Source organism: Epargyreus clarus, unplaced genomic scaffold, assembly GCF_041222505.1.
Source record: "Epargyreus clarus isolate Ecla_fem2 unplaced genomic scaffold, WU_Ecla_fem_2.2 ptg000018l, whole genome shotgun sequence".
Taxonomy (NCBI): domain Eukaryota; kingdom Metazoa; phylum Arthropoda; class Insecta; order Lepidoptera; family Hesperiidae; genus Epargyreus; species Epargyreus clarus.
Genome location: NW_027332226.1, coordinates 5880229 through 5901792, shown reverse-complemented (window position 1 = coordinate 5901792; position 21564 = coordinate 5880229). Strand labels below are relative to the sequence as shown.

The window sequence follows — 21564 nt, the reverse complement described above, 5'->3', positions numbered from 1 at the left end:
GTGTCTGCTAAAGCCTTCATTCCATAGACAAGACAAGCCACGTATTATACGTGTAACATTATCAGAGTTACACCATATTTATGGTTATAAATTTCGGGAGTTCCCCACTCTAATATTCGATGTTACCTTTTCATAACAGAAGAAAAATTGTTTATGATTTTTATGAGTAAAATTAAAAATGAATTATACATCGTATTTTATCATAACATGCTTGCAATCATATATTATGATCAAATTAGAAATATATAATTTATTGATTATTATGAAAAATGATGAGTGATTTCTTAAAATATCGACATCGAAAATATTAACATAACTTGGCTAGCAAGTGTCTCAAGATTTGCAAAAAAACACTACTATTCAATATTTTAATTTTAGGTTTATGTGATATGATAATATGACACAATACGATACCGGACAAGACGAGATCCGTACCCGTGCCCACCTTGGATCTCCTCTGAGTGTGAGAGATTTAAGTTACGGTCCTTTGCGATTTGTGAAAACTTTTTATTTAAGATAAAATTTAATAGGGTTCCTCGAGATGTTTTCGTAAAACGGTCAAACAAGTGATCAGTTTTTTAATCTACGAATCACTTCCAAAAATCAGAGGGGCATGCATGAGATTCGAACCTTGAACGATATTGACTACTAGGAATCACGGCCTTACATTTGTGTGGGGTATTTTTTATGTATTATATATTAATAAACCTTTTCATCCTTGTTTGTACAACTTGTCTTCAACAATTTCCTCTAGCTCATAAGCCAATATTGATAAACATAAATGCAGTATTGATGTTTGTAACAAGTGATTTCGTGTATTTTAGGATGGATTAAAGCGATTATAGCTTGTTTTATTTATTTAAATATGCCTGAAGACCGTGAATTAGCTGGCATTAGAGTTAAATAATTGTATAACTTATTTCAATATTAAGTGGGTCAGAATACGTATATTCATCTCATTCATCTCAAATAATTGAAAATAAGTATGATGGTTTTGTAGTTAATACGTGAAAGTGTAGCAAATAAACAAACAAACAAACAAACGTATTCTCATTTATAATATTAGTTATGGTGCGTCCACCTCACTCTTCACACTGCTCCTCGTGTTGCCGCGATTAATTCCATCGTGGCCCTCACGCTGTATGCTGCCCTTCTCGCGTCGATAGGGCTGCCACAATTTTTTGAACAAATAGTATTTACATTTACAAAACATTACAAAAATATAAGAAGTATTTTAGAAAAAAATATAGTAGGTAGGACATTTAGTTTTCGCCGATTAATTTTAATGTAACTATGAGTATATTAAGTTTAGATATATTATACTTTTCAGATGACCTCTTTTAAAACATTATCATGAAACAAATGTAGGGGATGTCGATGACATATGATATCGTAAAATCTGACAAAATTCAGTAAACGACGATTGACGGCCACACATGACACAATGTCCCTGCTCACTTCACTTGCTACTCGACTTCACGCGCGGTTAGGATGGAAATCATTAGTCTATGATATTTTGTTTTCGTTAGTGGCAACACAGATTGTATATATATTATCAATTTTGTTTTTGTTTTAGTCTCTCTACTAAAACGTAGTGATTATATTCTCTTTGCTCTCTACTCTCTCTCACTCTCACTCATTGAGTATTGATTGAGCGGCATACCGCAGCGTCCGAAGTCACTAGTTTGCGCCCTTTCGCAGTTTTAGCACTGACTACGGCGATCCTTCGGAGGCTCAGACTTTCATTGGTGTTTTATTGGACCTGTTGTGTAAATTGTAAATGCCAGACGTACCAAATTGATGTACATTCTAAGTAATATATATTAATAAAAGCGTAATTAAATAAAAGAGATAGTTCTCTAGTGTACCCCTTAATTTACGTCGAGTCTCCTCCCGAAGGACCGTTCTGAATTTGTGATTTTAACTGAGGTAGGTAAGTAATGTGACGCAATTGTTTCAGTAAAATAGTAAAATTGTTTTGTTTGATTTTAAAATTTCCAAATTGGAAATTCCAATCAAAATTTTGATTAGGACATTCATCTTCATAAGTTGTATATCAATGGATTAGGAAATATTTGTTAAAAATTAGTTTTGCTTATTTTTTCGAGTTTGAACAATATTCTTCGTGCTATGTTCATCTATGGCTATGTTGTATACATTAAAATATATTTAGGTTGGTTGATTCTTCTTTTTTCATTGCACAGTGCTGATTGCTTTTACTTATTATGCATTTATGTTTGACTGAAATTGTTGAAATCAATCGACGGGAAGCTGGGAGCCATTTTATTGCAGTACAAAATGGCTTCCATCTGAAACTTTGTCGTGTTGAATTTTACACGTTCAGGTCAACATAAGGGGAGATACAGGAACCATCCATTTTATTGATGGATTATTGACTGGGAGACTGATAGCCTGATTGGGTGACAAATTTGTATAGTATCATGATGCAATGTTTATGAGGCTTATCTCTATAGGCAGGTCTTGAACCTTCGAAGTTCGAACCGTGGAAACAATCTCATTTCTGCAAGATGTGTACAAATCTGTTTTTTATATCTAGAAAAATCCTTGAACTTTATATATATTTTTCTATTATATACTTGAACTGACTTGAACGTAGAAAATATTTCTCTTATTTATGCATGAAATATGGAAAAGCATATTATTATTCAAATGTGACTAATTTTGATAAAGGATGTCCAAAAAACTTGAAATATGGGACATGATTTATGGATGCCCCTCTCCGGCTCCGACAATATTTTGACCCAATCGAATTTGCCCCGTTTCCTCTAATTTTTAAAATATATTGAAAATATTTGGACCTTTTTAGGATTCCGTACCCTTAGGTATAAACGGACTTTGTTATTAAGACTCCACTGTCTGTCTATCTATTTGTCTGTCACAGGGCTATATCTCCTAAACCGTAATAGATAGACCTGAATTTTTTACAGTCTGTAGGTGGTCACTATAAAAAGTAATACTAAAAATAAAAAAAGTGAAAATATATCGGGCTCGCCATACAGAAATCCGCTATTTTTCGTCATTTTTCGCTTTATCTATTGAACCAGAATCAGTGACAGTTCAAGTTTTCACAATGCGTGTACTTCAATGGCTGCTATAATAAAAAAATAAAATTTTATGGTGTGGAACCTTCCGGATGCGAGTTTGATTTGTACTTGGCCAATTATTTATATATCATATATCTAACCTCTTATTTTTTCTTTTCAGATCTAATTTAAAATGCCCAAAGGTATGTAACACTTATCATCTCATGAGGTTCACAAACAGAGTTAAACCTTTAGAGTTATTCATAGTTAGTATTTATGCCTTCTCGTAATAAAATTATATAATATAAATGTATGTATAAATGATCTGTGATCTATGATTCCATTTTAACTCTATTTCATATTTCATTTTCTATGTTACCTATACTATTATCCCTTATAGGAAAGAAAAAGGATAAGAAAAAGGATGAAGACGTGCCGTCACTTGCGCCTCTCACTCTCACTGAACCTCAATCATCGACATCACAAAGTTCAACAACAGTAACAGAAGAAGATGTGGGACTTGGACTTGGAGTGGGACGTAAAAGGAGTAAACCCAAAAAGAAACAAAGTGAACCACACTCTGCGAGCTCTCCCTCGGAAGTACAACAAGGTGGAGGGGATGCCAAAGAAGCTGAGAAAGATACAACAAAAGTTGAACAAAGTGAAGTTGCCAGTTCGTCTCAGAAAGTAGTAAAACTTGAACAGTCCTCTACAAGTAAAAAAGAGGAAGACGAAGATGCTGATGGACTTGGGCTAGGTTTGGGTGGATCAAAGAAAAATCGCCGTAAGAAAAAGAAAACCGATCAGCCTGCGCCTGACACGTCTAAGAAGCCTGATCAGCCTGAACCTAATGTATCACAAAGTCATGCTGCACCACCAGTACCAACACCGACACCAGTGCAGGCACCAGCACAGGCACCAGCATCTGTACCAGGGCCATGGGCAACACGGGCACAAACAGGATCTGTTCAACAACCACCTCAACCAGCTGTTTCTGTGCAACCAATGTTTCCTCAACCGCCTCCCCAAGTGCCTACAAGGGTACCAGAACAGCCAAGTGGGTCTGGTTTACAGGCATCAAGACAAAAAACTGTAGTGGCCCCAAGAAATCTACCCGTAACTCAGTCACCTCCAGTATGTTTATTTAAAATTCCGGACAAAGTAACGGTTAAAATGGGACGCCCGGTACCTTCTAGGCCTATTAAAGTCATCGCAAATTATTTGGAAATGCAGATCAAAGCATTAAAAATTGTAAGTACTACATTCATGTAATGGCTTATGACTGCTCATGATTGAAGCTATTGTTGAGTGTGAACTGTTGACGGTAAAAGAATTTCATAATGCCCTTTGAGTCGAGAAGTAAATATGAAATAAATTATACAGTGCACTTAATATTGACATGGTTTTAATTGATTTTTTTTTTCCAGTATCGATATGACATCGATTTTAAACCAGAGAAGCCCAAGAAGTTTGTGCCGTTGGCCTATAAAGCATTTCATAATAATTATTTTAGAACATCTACTATTGCATTTGATCAGTCAAAAAATTTATACTCGCTAAATAGTCTACCTGGTGTTAGAGAGGATGAGCGGTTTAAGTATATGGTAAGTATAATAAAATATTAATTATTCTTAAAGTAATTAAACTATTTAGTAGTAAAATAGATCGGACATGGGGAGGAATAGTGTCATCCACAAGCAATTAGAAATAATTTGTCCTGAAATATATGTCAAAAGTCAATACATCCATGATAATGTCAGTGTGAATGAGATTAAAGTTTTGCTATGAAAATCTTGACACCTCCATCCTCATACTTGACATCATACTCACCATCATTGTCATACTTGACATCTCCTCTATAGCTCTATATATAACTTACTATACCACACCGGTGTTTTGAAAATACACTTTACATACAATGAAATCATAAATTGTGTATAGTTTGGTTTATAGATGCCACATGATATGATGGTCACCATAGTGGTGGTAAGTTGAGATGAGAGATAACAGTTTGATCAATTTAATAAGACAATCTACACTGATATGTGATTGTGAGTGTAGATAGTATTCTATCATAAATTATTCCAATAAAATCTCTTAATAATAAAATAAAGCAGTTAGTACTTAGTGATAATCTAGTGGTTAAGACACCCGGCCTCTCGATTGAGGGGTCCGAGGTTCGAATCCCAGGCACGCTCCTCTGATTTTTCAATTTTGATTGATTGATTTGATTTTGTTATGTGCATATTAGAAATTAATTATCACTTGCTAAATGGTGAAGAAAAACATCGTGAGGAAACCTGCATACCTGAGAGATTTATAAAAAAAAAATTCAAAGGTATGTGAAGTCTACCTACTTGGCCAGCGCAGTAGACTATGGCTTAATCCTTCTCATTATGAGAGGAGACTCGAGCCCAGCAGTGGGACAGTAATGGGTTGTTGTTGAAGTTAGTATTTAGTTTGTAAATAGGCTTAGGATTTAATTATTTATTATGACTTTCACATTATTGAATTCACTTTATTTTTTAGGTCAACTTCAATGATAATAATGGAAAACAAGTAGAAATTGAAGTTTCAGTTAAATTCACAGGCTTGGTAGACTTTAGCTCAATTATCAGGTAAATACCATTTCCTTATGTTTTAATGTTATTGCAATAAATACTTGTAAGCATAATAGATCATACATAGATCAAACACCACAGTATCTATATTCCACCTATTTCTTCCTTACATAATGATAATGCTGTTTCGGTTTGTGAAGGGCCAGTGAAATATATGGTTTATGACTCTTTGTCATAGATGAGAAAAAACCATTAAACTGGATTAACTTCGATCTTCGGTGAAAAATATTTGAGATTTATATAAATGAGATCCATTATTTACCACATAATGAGAAAAAATGAAGACCTAGCCAACGATTTTTTAGCATGGATAAGAGCTGTGACCATTTAACAACGTGTGGCGTGCTTATTTACCGCTTCCATTCGATAAAAAAAAAATACTAAACAAGTAATGATTTTCCATTCAATTACTAAATGTTTTTGTTAATTTTTAGCCATATGCAAAACGGTGGATCATCCCTAAATCCACCTACCGAGGCAATTCAAGCCGTCGATGTTATATTACGACAGGGTACACTGGAATCTTACGTAAAGGTAATAAATGTATATGCATTACTTATTGTAGGTGCAAAGAGTTTGATAAAGGCGCACCGACGCAAATTTGTTGGTGCGCGTAATCAAACACTGTTATTTTAATATGTCAAACAATTATTTAAGCACTGCAACATTGAATCAGTTTTGAGTATATCTTTTCAAAAAGTGACATAGGCCTATATAATTAACTATTTGTAGATATCTCATAGATATCTCACATATAAAATTCTCGTGTCAGAATGTTAGTTACCGTACTCCTTCGAAACGGTTCTACCGTTAATTATAAATAATTAAATAAATGTTATACCTTAAATTAATTATACTCATGATATTCTTCGATCACTACTTATTAGTGATCGAAGATGATATTGATCCTATATACACACATAAGGAAAAATGGCTTGTGAAATATCTATTTTTATCTATTAAGATAAAAATGTTCATTGTATGTAAAAGTCTTTCATCAATATATTATTAAAGAATTGAATCAATGTAATGTAATACTATTTTATAATTTTTTTATTGTGAAATAAATTAATGCAAAAGCGCGCGGCACATTTTAATGACTTTTAATTTTATGTGGTCTAATGTTTCTTTCAACAGGTTGGGCGCCAGTTCTTTAAACGCCCGAATAGGCCGATTGACCTAGGCGGTGGATTGGAGATGTGGACTGGATTGTTCCAGTCAGCTATATTTACCTCTCGGCCTTATATTAACATTGATGGTAGGCAAACATTGTTCGACAAAAAATATTAATTGTATTTTGTATTCTTTGTTATATATTTGACACTTACCTTTTCTTTATGTAATACTCAACGTAATACTGTATATTGAAATTTTAGTGGCACATAAAGGGTTCCCCAAGAACCAAATGTTAATCGATGCCTTCATAAACGACTTCGGTTTGGATCCGTCTTTGCCTATCGAAAATCAACAACCCCGAAAAGCCGAGGCGTTCCTTTTATTCCTGAAAAATTTAAGGGTAAGTTTTTATGTATTGAATTATAGTAAAAGTATGAAAATGACGCTGCCCTCGGGGACATATCGGTGTACGCTAGGGACACGCGTGTGGTGCATTATCGCTCTAAGGATGTTATGCATATGTATATGACATTTCGGATCTGGATACGAGTACGGATATATTAAAACATATATCGAATTTGGATACGATTATGGATAAGGAATTGTTTCGGATTTTCAGATGGTTTCGAATAATTTCGGTGTTACAACACTTTTACAGAATTGTAAGTAAGAAAATAGAAATAGGTAGGTAATGATTACATTTTATTTGTAAAGTAACGGAACAGCGCGGACGAAGACTTTTTATAATATAGTGCAATTCAGACTTCGCCCTTATCGGAAATTATTCGAAATTTTATACCGGATTCTGTTACGGCTTAGGATATCCGATAGTTTCAGTTTCGGTTATGGATCTCCATAACATCCCTAATCGCGTTCTAGAAGAATGATGTTAACCAAATGATCTAGATAATATTTAGAACAACTAAAACTTTTATATTCTAGGAAAAGATATTATTTACTTTAGAGGACCTGTTGGAACCTCGGACACTTTCCTCTATCTTCTAACTTGCCCACACGATAGGACTTGTCGATCTTGTGCAGTGAGAAATTAAAAGTATTTCAAAATCCGACCGTCTTATATAGTGGTGACAATGCCTAAGTGAGACAAATAAAATAAAATAACAGGCGGCATCTGGTTCGCTCGCATCATTGCCCCGCGAGTAGCGTCGTTTCAATGTTACTATAGTAAGTTTGTACAATTCGACTAAGCCAACTAGACGAACGGGTGGAATGCGGCCTCTCCCCGAGTACCACCTCATGCCCGATCACACCTAGTACTTACTGTTCGCAGATCTCACTCTCACAATTCACAAATAATTTTTGGATTATATTTTTTGTTTAATGTTGTTATTGTTATCAGAGTAGGTACATAGTTATTGTTTCTTTGTTATTTATTAATTTTGACTGCGTTAAGACAGCATCAAAACGGGGAAAAATAAGACTATTCATAGCGGAGAGAGAACAATGATATTGCGAGTTTTATGTTTTACATTAATTTTTTGCACTCATTAGTTTTCGTAACAGTCGTTTAAGAATAAATTATTAGACATAAATTTAATAAAATTAAAATTAAAAATAAAATTTAATTTAATAAAATTTAAATTTCATAGGTATAAATCAACATTTCCCAAGTTATTATTTTTTTGCCAGCGGTACGCACATATCTGGCGAGTGACGTCACGTTTGACATTCGTCTAATTGGCTTGGTCGAGTAGTAAGTTTGTATGTAAGCAAATGTAGCGCCTATTTCTGCCGTGAAGCTGTCTTTGCATTTCGGTGGAAGGATGTGCTTCTGCTTAGACCTACTATTAATAAGTAAAATAATATTTTAGTCATGCTATAGATAAATAAATTTCGAAAGCTTGTACAAAAGTACACACACTCATATATTTTTAATTTCAGGTTACAGCTTTTATTGGTGGTGACACGGTTAAAGGGCAGAAACGTGATTTTATATGCAATGGCGTAGTGAAGCCGCCACGCGATTTGAAATTCATTGTCAATGAAGGGACAAAAGACGAAGCCGTAATATCCGTTGCGGATTATTTCGAAAAAGATAAAAAGTTACGGTAAGAGCGAGGTTCACATGTTTATTACTAGCTTCTGTATGCAAATTTGTTTGTAATAATATAACATAATAAGAAATTAATGCGGTGATAGCTTAGTGGTTGAAACTCGAACTCTATATCGGGGGATCTGAGGTTCGACCAGACCTCACGCACGCACCTTTGATTTTTTAAAGGTATTAAAAATAATTTTCACTTGCTATAACGGAGAAAGAGAACATCTTGAGAACACTTACACGTCTGAGAGTTGTATAAAAAAGTGAAGTATGTAAATTCGTACTGGGACAGAGCGGTGGACTATGGCTTAAACCTCTCACTCTGAGAGGAGTTCCGTGCCCAGAAGTGGGACTTTATTGGTTGACGATAGTAAAATACAATGTGTAAGGTTGACACTCCAAATATGATTTAGTAATGCATATTATGAAATTATTAATTAGACAAAAGTTAACACTCGCCATATTTTCATCGTTAAATTTAAACTACCTGACTACTGTTTGATATTGATTTACATTATTACAAAATATTTTTCAGTTTTCGCTACCCCAAAGTCAACTGTGTATGGGTGGGACCAAAAGAAAAAAAAATCTATTATCCAATGGAGTGTTTGATGGTTTCATATGGGCAGGTAAATATTTATGGAAACTACAATTATTTTCTTTGCACTATTTCATCTGTAATATGCAATTAAAATATATAATATCCAAATAGCATTCAACAATGTTGAATCATTATTAATGGCAACAATCTAGATAAACCCCTCATCTACAAGTTTTTTTTTTGTTTACTATGTATATAATGATCGGCGATTTATTTTAGGTTATGAATAAACAGTTGAATGATTTTCAACTAGCTACATTGGTTAAGGAGTCTGCGACACCGCCGCCTGACCGCAAAGCAAAGATTCAGGAAGTAATCAAGGATGTGAGTACTAATTTTTGCTTCATGCATTTTTTTTTATAATATAGGAGTAGCAGACGAGCATGCAGTCCACCTGATGGTAAGTGGCTATTGCCGCCCATGGACAACTGTAATCAATCGCAGATAGGGTTAGATATTCCTACCTGAGGTCGGCCACAGATGCGCCGCTACCCCTGAGGACTAAGCTGGAACGCCTCGGAAAAGTATGTCTCCCTTACCAACCCTTCAAACCGAAACACACAAGCGCCTAACACTACTGTTATTAGGCAGAAATAGACGTGGCGGTGGTGCCGCCAGAGTCGAACCACAAAGGGTTCTGACCTTGACTTATCTATATCAATCTACACCTAAACTACATATATATGTATGTACTCAGGTTTCTATCTGTTTATATGCTTAGACTTGACAACTCTGTAACATGTATTTTTTTATGGTTCGGCCCATAAACTACTAAACTAAATCTAAACTAAACTAACTAAATCATAGACTACTAAACAAATGTTCACCATATTACAAGGAATTTACTATTTGTTTATGTGATCTACGTAATATTATGAACCAATTAATTTATTATACTTATTACTATTTTAGATGAACTACTCGAGGAACGAGTATTTTAGGAAATTTGGTCTTGATATAGCGAATGAGTTTCTGAATGTCGACGCAAAGATTCTTCAAGCACCAAATATCGAAATAGGAGGAGCATCTGTGGAACCTAGGTAAGGCTCTCAATAAATATTATGGTTATTTGTAGTTAATGGTAGCAACTAACGTTAGATATTTATCTGTTTGTCTATTAGTAAGGTATATTGATTTTGGACCTGGTGGATATATTGAAATCTCTATAGCCTTCAGACCAGATCACAGTGTGACCAACAAGAGCTATAGGAAGAAAGAAAGAAAAATACTTTATTCAGGAAAATTGGAACCCACAGTACAATTGCAAATAGACAGAATAAATAAATAAACTGCATGGTTATGAAACTAATTAATAATAAATAAGACAATCAATTTAGAAAAGAATCCTTAAAAATATTCAAGAGTAAAAAAATACAATATATAACTTAAGTTCTTTTTTACTATCATCTTAATGTATTCGAACGCTTAAATGGCACAGCAGTTCTTTGCCATATATAGAAGTCTAGGTTCTAACTGGGCAGTGTCTTGTAGATGAATAAGTTTGTGTATGTTCAATAATTTTGAAACTCTTAGTGTCAGTGTATTAAAGTATTTTAATATAATAATTATTTGATGATTACTAAATGTTATTATTTTACGTAGACGAGGAGTATGGCAGTCCAAGCGATTTTTGAAACCGCAAGCGCTTGATTCTTGGGCATTTATAGCTGTGGACACTGATACGAGGAATAACTATACTCCCGTCATTGATATGGTAAGATGATGTTTTTAAAAAACGAATGAAAGTGCATTATGTGCATACGAAGTTGATTGAATCGCCTAAGATTTTTTTAGATAGGTTTTTTTTATAGTCCCATATCAAAAGTCAGTAATTCTAAATCTCTACGTCTGATTGATTAGTATGCATAATCGAATCTCAAAAATAATTGATTGGCTGCCTGATACCAAAATATCAAAGACAATTTAATACATATTAATAACACACAATTGCGTAAAGACTTGAAACTCGTAAAATTAGTATTTTTTATATTTTTCACAAAAAATCTACTTAGTCATTGTTTGTTGAACAGTAATTATTTAAGAAAGTAACAATAGTGTTTGCCACCTCATGAGGAGAATGGGACAAAATTATTAAAATCGCGTATTGTCATCGGTTCTTGATAATGGACATAATGAGAAATTTTGAAAAGTCCTTCTATAATATAGATTCTAGGTACATGTGTACTGTAAATATTATGACGATTCAGACAAGACTGCCGACCGCAGTATTTTACACTTTTATTTTATTGAAAATATAGTAATCTTAAAGTTTATATTAAAACTGGGTTATTTTTGGGAATCCTATCAACATATTGTTTTTATGAATAGTTTCATCATGCCCGTTGTTCAAAATTTTGATTTAATTTGACCGTTCAAGGTGCGTAAAAATCTAGTTTTAAATTTTTCTAGGTAATAAAAACGTAAAAAGTCAGCAATCCCTAAAGAACAATCCTGACTATGGCCTTGAAATTGTATAAGAATAAAGAGCAAAAAAATTAATATTATTCATTGCATTTCCAGATCGTGAAAGCAGGCACTGACGCGGGCATGCGTATCAGACCACCTAAGCTCACTTTGTTTAACGTGAGAGAGCATGAGCTAATGAAAACCCTACAGACGGCGAGAGATGAAGGCATCATTATAATGTTCGTCGTTTTATCTGCACGTTCAAAGGATTGTTATCACAAGGTAATTATTTTTCTTCATAGTTTTTACATCTTTGATCAATTGTCTAAAAATATATTTAATATTTCGGAAAATTTAATTTAAATTTAAATTCTAACAGCTAAAGCGCGCAGCCGAGCGCGAAGTTGGCGTCCTCACCCAATGCATCAGAGAATTCACCTGCACACGCAAAATGAACTTCCAAACTGCTCATAATATAATGCTAAAGGTACCATTTTTACTACATATGAATAACTATGATTTAATATAATATGATACATCTGTGATTACTACATATGAATAACTATGATTTAATATGTGATACATCTGTGATTATATTACTGCTGATAAGATATCATAGTTCTTTTTAAAAACTGTTTTTAGGGTTCCTTACCCAAAGTGTACAAACGGAACTCCTTTACTAAAAATCTGCTGTCGCAGGGCTCAATCTATGGAACCTTAACAGATAGACACATGATTTTTTTACAGAGAATGTATATTAGTGGCCGCTATAACAAACCAAACCGATAAATAAAACCAGTATTTATCGGCATTTTTCGAATTAATTGTTGAACCGTAGTAGGAAGACAGTTGAATTTTTTTCAATGCATTTACTACTAAAACTGCTAGTATAATAAATTCAAATTTTTCGATCGTAAAGCACTCTCTGATGCTTCGCATCATGAGTCGTGCAATTATGACAATAATATTTATTTTTTTAGTTCGTTGGATTATAAAGTCCATGGTGTTTAATAAATGCTTGCATGATATTATACAGGTCAATTCCAAGTTAATGGGAATCAACCACGCCTTAGACAACCGGTCCGTACCCGTATGCCTACAGAGCGGCAAAATAATGCTGGTAGGAGCAGACGTCACACATCCGTCGCCAGATATGGTAAGGGGTTTTTTTTTACGTACGTGAAATTAACAAGAAACATATTCATTCTAATAATTAAAGATATGGATAACTAGAACACAGTAATGATTATGAAAAGATATATTGTATAACATTAATGTACCATAACTGACTTATAAGTGGGTATACTTATATATAAAAGACTGTAAGTAAAAGTTTTTGACTCGTTATTAAATATTAGGTAAGGAAACTAAAAGATGAGTGAAGAAAAAAGAAGTAATTTTATTTTTACTCTTCACGTGAATTACACACGATTCCAATGCAATGCATACAATGGCTGACAATGGTCAGCCATCTAATGGCTGTATGGTGTAATTTACGCGGAACAATGTCGACATGTGCTGTTAAGTGGTGCAAAAACACGAAATCGAAGAAAAAGTGCGCATAAATGTCGTTTCATTCGTAACTGCTCTAAAAACTACATTTTTTAAATATTTTTTATTTTCTTGTTAGGTGTGAGTAATCTTTACTAATCTATGCAGAATACTAAGAAGTTTATGTTTTTCAGAGCTCTGTACCGAGCATAGCGGCAGTGACGGCTTCGATGGACTCCAAGTTCTCCATATACAATATCACATTGAGCATTCAGACACCCAAGGTGATTAATTTTATATTAACATATACATATGGTGAGCTATATATATACACATATGGTATATATATACATATGTTGTGCTATTAAGCGCGTTTGTTTGTAGCGGTGTCACTGTCACACCCAATTTCACTATATAGCAGCAGCGGTGACATAAATAAATAATTGATGTGGTATTACAATTTTTCAAGATAAGCCCCAGTGGTGATCCCGAGATATATACGATATGCTAGGTGGGACTTCTAATTTCGTCATAGTACGCATGGTTATACATGTTCATCAGCTCATTGGCTGCATTAGATGCAAAAGCAGTCAGGGAGATCTCAGCTAAGAGAGATCTGGCTGATTATTTGATCACTTTAAATTTATAAATCTGATCAGATAAGTGCGTTTGAAATAGAAAATTACAATTCGTGTGTAATTTTTTTTCTAGACATAAAATAATTTTGAACAGATACTTTTGTGTCGCTGTTCATTTGATCTTAAAGATTAATTGTAAATGGTTACATTATGTAAGCACATGTCTTTAGTATAATTTATTTTTATTTAACAGAAAGAGATGATAGTCGACTTCGAGAATATGATGCTTGAACATTTCGTCGAATTCGAGAAACTACAGAGGGAACTGCCGAGTAAGATATACGTGTTTCGCGATGGCGTCTCCGAAGGGCAGTTTGCTCAGGTATGTTGATCGTAAAAAATATTGGAAATCTGTATTGGACTTTTAAAAGTCGGTACTTACAACTATTCCGAGTTCAACTCACTGGAATGAAATCACGAAATGGACCTTTCATGCTTATTTCTGTAAATCATCAGTTTTTTAGTGTGTAAGGTTGTAAGGGAGACATATGTTTCACTTTTTTCTCTGTTATAGCAAATCTATCTGTAAAGAATTAAGTTAGCAATTAATAATTATTTAGAAAAAAATATACATTTAATTAGAACTCCTTGGCGAGACAAAACACAATTTCCTAGTAAATAAACACTTTTTCACTTTCTTTAGACCAATTGTATATATATATTATGAACATTAGAGCATTGCTGACACAACAATTATATTATGCAGTCTTACTTAAGATGATTAACTTAAAATTTGTGAAAAATACGTTCAGGGTAGAAAATATAATTCACTTTTTAAAAAATAACATTAAACCCCCCTAATTTTTACAATATACTACTTCAATATGTCTATTCTCAGCAGGGACAAAAAGGTTCGAGAATAATAAACTGTTATTTGCCGTACTGGCAGCACAACAGCGCTATTCCTGTTTAGTGTACCAACAGGTATAGAATCAATTGAACATCAGCTCTACTTGTACATAAAATAACATGATTAAAATTTGCTTAGCAATTCATTGAGTACATGTCGCCGGCGTTTAGAAAATCCTACCACACCAATTTGTTTTTGCTTATATTATAAAATTGTAAATATATTTTTAAGCTAGTTGTCTCGTAATTATCGCGCTTTGTTCTGTATGTATATCTAGCTATGTAATAGAATCTTTGAACTCCTTTTTTTACCTACGGAACGGTTAAATTAATTTAAAATTTAGAAAAAATATTCTTTATGAAATTTATGCATTTATCCATGTGGTGGAATTTTCAGTAGATGCCTGTTGAAACTTTCGACTTAAATAAATGCCCAAGAACTTGTTATAAAGTGATATTTAACCGACTTCAAAAAATAAGGTTTCTGAATTCGACCGTACATATTGCATACATGTTAGCAGTGATAGCCTAGTGGTTAAGAAACTCTGCCTCTCGATCGAGGGGTTCGAGGTTCAAATTCCAGGCACGCACCTCTGATTTTTCGAAATTATGTCCGTATTATAAATTAATTATCACTTCCTAACGGTGTAGGAAAACATCATGAGGAAACCTGCATACCTGAGAGATTTATAAAAAGTAAAATCTCAAAGGTATGTGAAGTGTACCAATACGCACTTGGCCAGCACGGTGGACTATGGCCTAATCCTTCTCATTCTGAGAGGAGACCCTTGCCCAGCAGTGGGACAATAATGGATTGATGATGATGATGATATTCTTGTTTATCGTGTCAGGTGATGAACAGCGAGCTTCAAGCGATCCACAAGGCGTACGCGCGCAAGGCGGGCTCCCGCCGGCGGCCGGAGGTGTTGTTCATACTGGTGCAGAAGCGACATCACACCAGGTAATTGTAAACCTTTTTAGGATTCAGTTCAGAAAAGGATAAATAATTCGCCAAGTACGAGTCAAACTCGCACATGGAGGCTTCCGTACCACCAAATGTTCCATGTGCGAGTTCGGCTCGTACTTGCCGAACTATTTTAATCTCCTAACGGAACTATTATCTAATTAATTAATTACCTGTACAGCTAAATGAAATTAGCGTAAAGAACCTCACGTCATCCATAAACTTAACATACTCTGAAATCATTTGCAAATACGACGTAATTTCAAGAATGATGTAATTGTCTATACCATTAAGAAGTTATAGTTGGTTTGAAAAATTGCAGCGTATGCCTAGGAGAGTTAAAGAAAAACTTGCATGGATGTAAGTTTAATTTCGATTTTCTATTACAGATTCTTCCTGGCCAATTCCTCTATGAATGTGGAGCCAGGCACCGTCGTCGACACAAAAATTGTCCACCCCCGGGAACTCGACTTCTATCTGGTAAGAATGTAGTAGGAATTCTATCCTTATTATTTGTCACACATGAAATTTTAAACTGAAGGACTGGTTCACACTAGAAATAAGTGATGCCGTGGTACCGTCGTTCTACTAAATTTTATGTAAGCTATTATTTGTGCTTCGACCGGCATGGTGTAGCGGTTCCCATACCAGTCTATAAAAGGCATGCATTAGGTTGACAGCGTCACTTAATGATTAACTGTCGTAGAGTCAACTTATTCTGATGATGCTCTGTTTTGGAGCAAAATACGTGGTGGTGGTATATACTTTTATTTTTTTGCATTTGCACACATCCTTTGTAGGAGGGAGTGTTTAACATACTGCATGGTGTAAAATTTATACCATCATACATATTTGTAGTGGATTGTTGCGAAGTAGTTTTAATTTTAACTTGATAGCATGGATGTCCGCAAAGTAACGCCTGATACATTGAACCCGTTTAACAGTGGGGTTAGTCTATTTTTGATACTTGTTCATTATATTATAATGTTTTAAATAACATTATATTATTATGAATAAATATTATAAATCCAAGGGGGCATTCGACCACCTGAGAGTCTGCCCGGGCAAAGAGGGTATCCTCGAGACCCGAATTTCCTGCCCGCCGCCCTTATTTTGACATTGCCGCAATATATGTGAGCCCGGGGGGTAAGACGATACATACAGTGATACATACCCGTCCGCCACCAGGTGTCGCACCAGGCGATCAAGGGCACCGCGCGGCCGACGCGCTACCACGCGGTGTGCAACGACGGCGCCATCTCGCAGGACGAGGTGGAGCAGCTCGCGTACTACCTGTGCCACCTGTACTCGCGGTGCTCGCGCGCGGTGTCCTACCCGACGCCCACGTACTACGCGCACCTCGCCTGTATGCGGGCAAGATCGCTCACCTAGTAAGTACTTTATATCGTCCCTAATGAAATAGTTTGTCTTCATCGTGTGTATAGTTATCGCCAAACTGCTAGTCCGCTCTGAAGTTGTTGCGAACAGGTGTAGTCATACAATTTGCTATGGCGGCGCGATTCATTTCTATTATCAGAGCGGACTAGCGGTTTTACGCGGACTATACAGGGTACATTTTTCAAATGGGACTTCGGGGTCAAATCCGATAACTTTCTCATACTAAGTTTTAGTTAATGTTCATAATATCGAAGAATTAGTTAGTTAAGGATTAGTATGACAATGTAAGAAAATAATATGTATTATCTTTAAAATGAGGCTTTTTCTTTAGTTTGTCATTTATCATTACTTCCTAGAATTTAACCCTTATAAGCGACACTATCCGATAGTAGAATAATATAGGGTGTTTCATTTTAAAACAAAATTGTCCGATTCTCAGCTAAGGAATAAAATATTTTATAAAGCGAATAATGCAGTTTTTATTTTTATCAAAATCTACCGCGTAACTTTTTTCAGTATTTTGGCTAATTCTTATAGTTTTGGATTTGACCCTGAAGGCCCATTTGAAAAATTTACCATGTGTATTTTTAACATTAACAAACAGCATGTGTTTAAACACTTACAGTAGTGTGTATGCAAGTGAGAAGTTATACTTCTTTGGCATATCTAATGAAAATTAAAAAAGAGAGTGGGTATCAATGTGTACCCGCGCAACAAGTAAAAATATTAGAACCAAAAAAAAAAATACAAAATGATTGGTACAAAATGGTAAAAATTAAATATTTAAAATGATTTTGTTGGTAGTTTTTTCTGCAAACCGCGCCATAAGAAGTATGACTTTTCTAATCAAGGGTCAAAGAGCATGCAGTAAGTGATCACTGCTAGCGAGATCACTGCGTGTAATTAACATCTGTAATCGATTGTACTGCCTCGTTTAAATGTCGTAACGGCACGGCACATTTCCAATCAGAACACAGCAAGTGCTACATTACTGGTAAGACTGTTGCGACGGTCGTACCAACACGGGCGAATGACATTTGGATGCAACCTCATTCTGTTATCTCTTAACGCTTTTTGGTAGTTTCAGTTTTTGTTTCGTTTACATTTCATACGATCATTAAAAGGGCGTCCGCTAAAAGTAAATTAATAGTATGTAATTAATAGTATTAATAGTATGAACAGCGCCGTAGAAGCGCACGTCATATTGTTTTTCAAAAGCAGTTTGTACATAATACGTGTTGTACGTGGCGGTTCTCACACCGTGGAGTGACAGTTTTACCTGACGCCCTAAAATCTAAAAGGAGTATTCTTTCATCATCCTGCGAATGCGAAGCGAATGTAACTAACAGTAATACTAACAAAAATAAAATATACAATAAGTCCTTTCAAAACTACTAACACTTAGTCATTATAGCTTTTAGAAAAGTATGCATTATTAAATAAAATTAAGCCATTTATTTAAACAAATGTTGTACGATCATTTGAAGGTTTATCATATGCAATAAGATATAAACGAATTGCATATCATTTATTATAATGGTGGCTTTTATCACCTTTCTTAAATATCACATTCTCATAGCAATTCGGGAATGTTTAAAAGTTCATATTGATCATTGCATATTTGAAAAAAGAAACAAAAAAACAAGTATTGATTTCAAATATATTTTCCAGCCAGGAAAGGTTCTCTAATGACGAACTGGAGAGACAGCCACAGAGACTTCGCGTGTTGGAAAGAATGCTCCAAAACAGCAAAATGTTCTTCGTTTAATATGAAATTTCCTTATGTCAACATCATGTATCTTGTAAACCTTATAAAAATACATTTATATTAATTATTGTTGTTTTCTCTTTTCATTACAGTGGTGAAAATTTTATTTTTGTAGATATAAATAAAAGTCCTCAACGGCTGAGCATTAAGGACATAAATAAAATGTTTTTTGTATAACTAGTTTACACTAGATTTTAAATTGTAAAATAGACTATGGCTTAATTTACATTGCCGCGGAATAGAAGGGAAGCGAATTTTTGCAAACAAATTCTGCATAGCATAATGAACTTTATGTCAATTGTGACAAAATCCACAGATGGCGCCGACAGTCGTTTAGAGAATTCTCGAGAATGCGTGAGAATTCCCCGGAAGACGCGCAACCTTTTTAAGCAATCTTTTTAGCACGTATTTAGTTTGTACGTTCCACAATTGACATAAAGTTCATTATGCTATGCAGAATTTGTTTGCAAAAATTCGCTTCTCTTCCATTCCGCGGCAATGTAAATTGAGCCTATAGCTAGATACGCCTGTTATTTATAATTAATCTACGAAATTTTTACCTGCTAAAGATATGAAAAAATTATGAAATGGCGATTTTTGATAAGCAAAACATTGATAGATTGATTAATTATAAAAAGGGGCGTTAGTCAGTGCAACTGGTGCACGACTAAGATTAATAATGTAAAATGTCAAAAATACTGAGAAGTCAAGGCAAACTAATTATTCAAATAAATCAGATATCTCTGGATACATAGTATTGACAGGTATAGTTCGACCAACTTTTATATACGAGTAGGTTGTCAAAATTACTTCGGTAGTGCAGAATTTCATCGATCGTATTTATATATTTTTTTTAATATTAGCAAACAACGTACGGTTATTAAATTGACGTTTAAATTAAAAACTGTTTACTTGGGGAAATTTAAAAATAGCTCTTGATGCCGGCAATAACTGACTGTTTCCAAAAACAACCAGACGCACAGAAAAGTTTTACGGGCTACAGACTGTCTAAGGTGGCCACATAATAAAAGGAAATGTGTCTTAGAGTCCAGTTCATAGAAATATCCATGCAACAATAAAAAATACCAAAACTATGTAGTCATAGTTTCTGGGATATTAAAAACATGAAGTCTTTCATCTCGAATTAGATGATGAGTGCTTTTTCAATAAGCACCCAATTTCTTGCATCCGTAAATATCGTGAAATATTAGGAGTTCACTTGACGTTTGACAAAAATAATGTTACTCTTATAGTGGATCAATTATATAATCACTAGCCGTTACCCGCCCGCTTCGCGTGGCATAAAATACATGCCAAGTAAAAGAAATATTAAATTGTGTTATCTAGCTGCCTAATTATTTATCATGAACGGATTTTACGAAATCAACACACCGTTAACTACTTAGGGTCTTATCGATTTATATGAATTAAAATAATAAATAATACAGCTTATGTAATTATTTACAGTATTATTTACATGTATTTTTTACATTATTATTTACAGTATTATAATTATTTATAATTCATTGTAATAAAATAATCTTTTTTTTTTTATTTTATGACAGAAATCTTTCCATCGAGCCTTACATGACGCCTTTACGTTTTTTTATGAATTTATGAAGATAATGGAGAAGCTGAGTAATGAAAAGGTTCAAAGAATGGTCAAGCAGCAACAGTTAAAAGCCGAATGGAAAAATAAAAATATTGTAAAAAATTAATTAGTCATATTATTTTAATGTCAAAATTAAAATTTACATTTTTATTTAAAAAAAAAAGTATAAATTTCGAAGTATTTATTCTTGGTTGTTTAACAGGACGAAACAAAAAATCGTTTCAAAATTTGATCTATTCCAGCTGTTAATTAAATATTTTTACTAATTTTTTCTAAGGGCATTATTCCCGAACTCTATTCCAGCCTAGTTTCAAAGTTCTAAAATAATTATTATTTACTCTATTCCATAGGAACCGTCCATGTTATATGCGGCCTTACATACAGTGGTTCTTTCCAGGGTAGCTGGCTGGGCGGTTAGAGCTCCCATTCTTGCTGCCCGCAACTCCCGAAGTCCCCCTTTAGTCTCGTACGACAGGCAGGGGATACTGTAGCCCTGTTCTAGCCCAAAAATTTTAATCCAAGGTCTATGTGTCTATCACATAACCATCACTAATCCACGCATAACCACAACCATACCCCACGGCAGGACAAAATGTTGGCACGCAGTGTGTCCAAAGTAGTTGCGATGGACCTAATCAGTATACCAAAATTACGCATTATCATATATGAAATTTGCACCCGTCCACGTTGTCGTGTATTTGTCTGAATAGACGTTATCTGAAATTTTACGTTTCTAACTTCGAACTTAAAAGATTCCCGTATATATACATATAACACTTCTTTTACCTCCTTAGTAGAATTTCAAAAACATTCCTATGTACATATGTATCAATAAATACTTTATCATCAAATTTCTGAAAGCTAATTCAACACCTGCGGTCGGCAAGCCGACACCCACGGGTGGTGTATGGCCCGCGACTTTTCCTTGTGGCCCGCGGGTCTGCGCGTTACTAATAATTTACCAAGTGCAAGTCCAACCCGCACCTTGAGCATT

At 34.4% G+C, this 21564-nt stretch overlaps 1 protein-coding gene across 4 annotated transcripts; it reads left to right on the top strand.

The window, feature by feature from the left end:
* Positions 1 to 1543: 1543 nt before the first annotated feature.
* Ago2 (argonaute 2) lies at positions 1544 to 20207 on the top strand. Of its 4 annotated transcripts, none has more exons than XM_073082678.1 (22): positions 1544 to 1933; positions 3226 to 3247; positions 3445 to 4295; positions 4472 to 4648; positions 5574 to 5662; positions 6100 to 6199; positions 6803 to 6923; positions 7042 to 7181; positions 8684 to 8850; positions 9379 to 9472; positions 9664 to 9768; positions 10357 to 10484; positions 11047 to 11158; positions 11965 to 12132; positions 12230 to 12337; positions 12887 to 13006; positions 13536 to 13625; positions 14173 to 14301; positions 15680 to 15789; positions 16182 to 16272; positions 16981 to 17183; positions 19051 to 20207. In XM_073082678.1, the coding sequence occupies exons 2-22, from the start codon at positions 3238 to 3240 to the stop codon at positions 19133 to 19135; spliced, it is 3198 nt and encodes a 1065-aa protein (XP_072938779.1). In that variant the 5' UTR covers positions 1544 to 1933; positions 3226 to 3237; the 3' UTR covers positions 19136 to 20207. The 4 variants fall into 4 exon arrangements, with proteins under 4 accessions (XP_072938779.1, XP_072938777.1, XP_072938776.1 ...); XM_073082676.1 differs by lacking the exon at positions 19051 to 20207 and adding an exon at positions 18862 to 19025 and having other exon boundaries at positions 1545 to 1929; XM_073082675.1 differs by lacking the exon at positions 19051 to 20207 and adding an exon at positions 18862 to 19025 and having other exon boundaries at positions 1545 to 1933.
* Positions 20208 to 21564: the final 1357 nt, after the last annotated feature.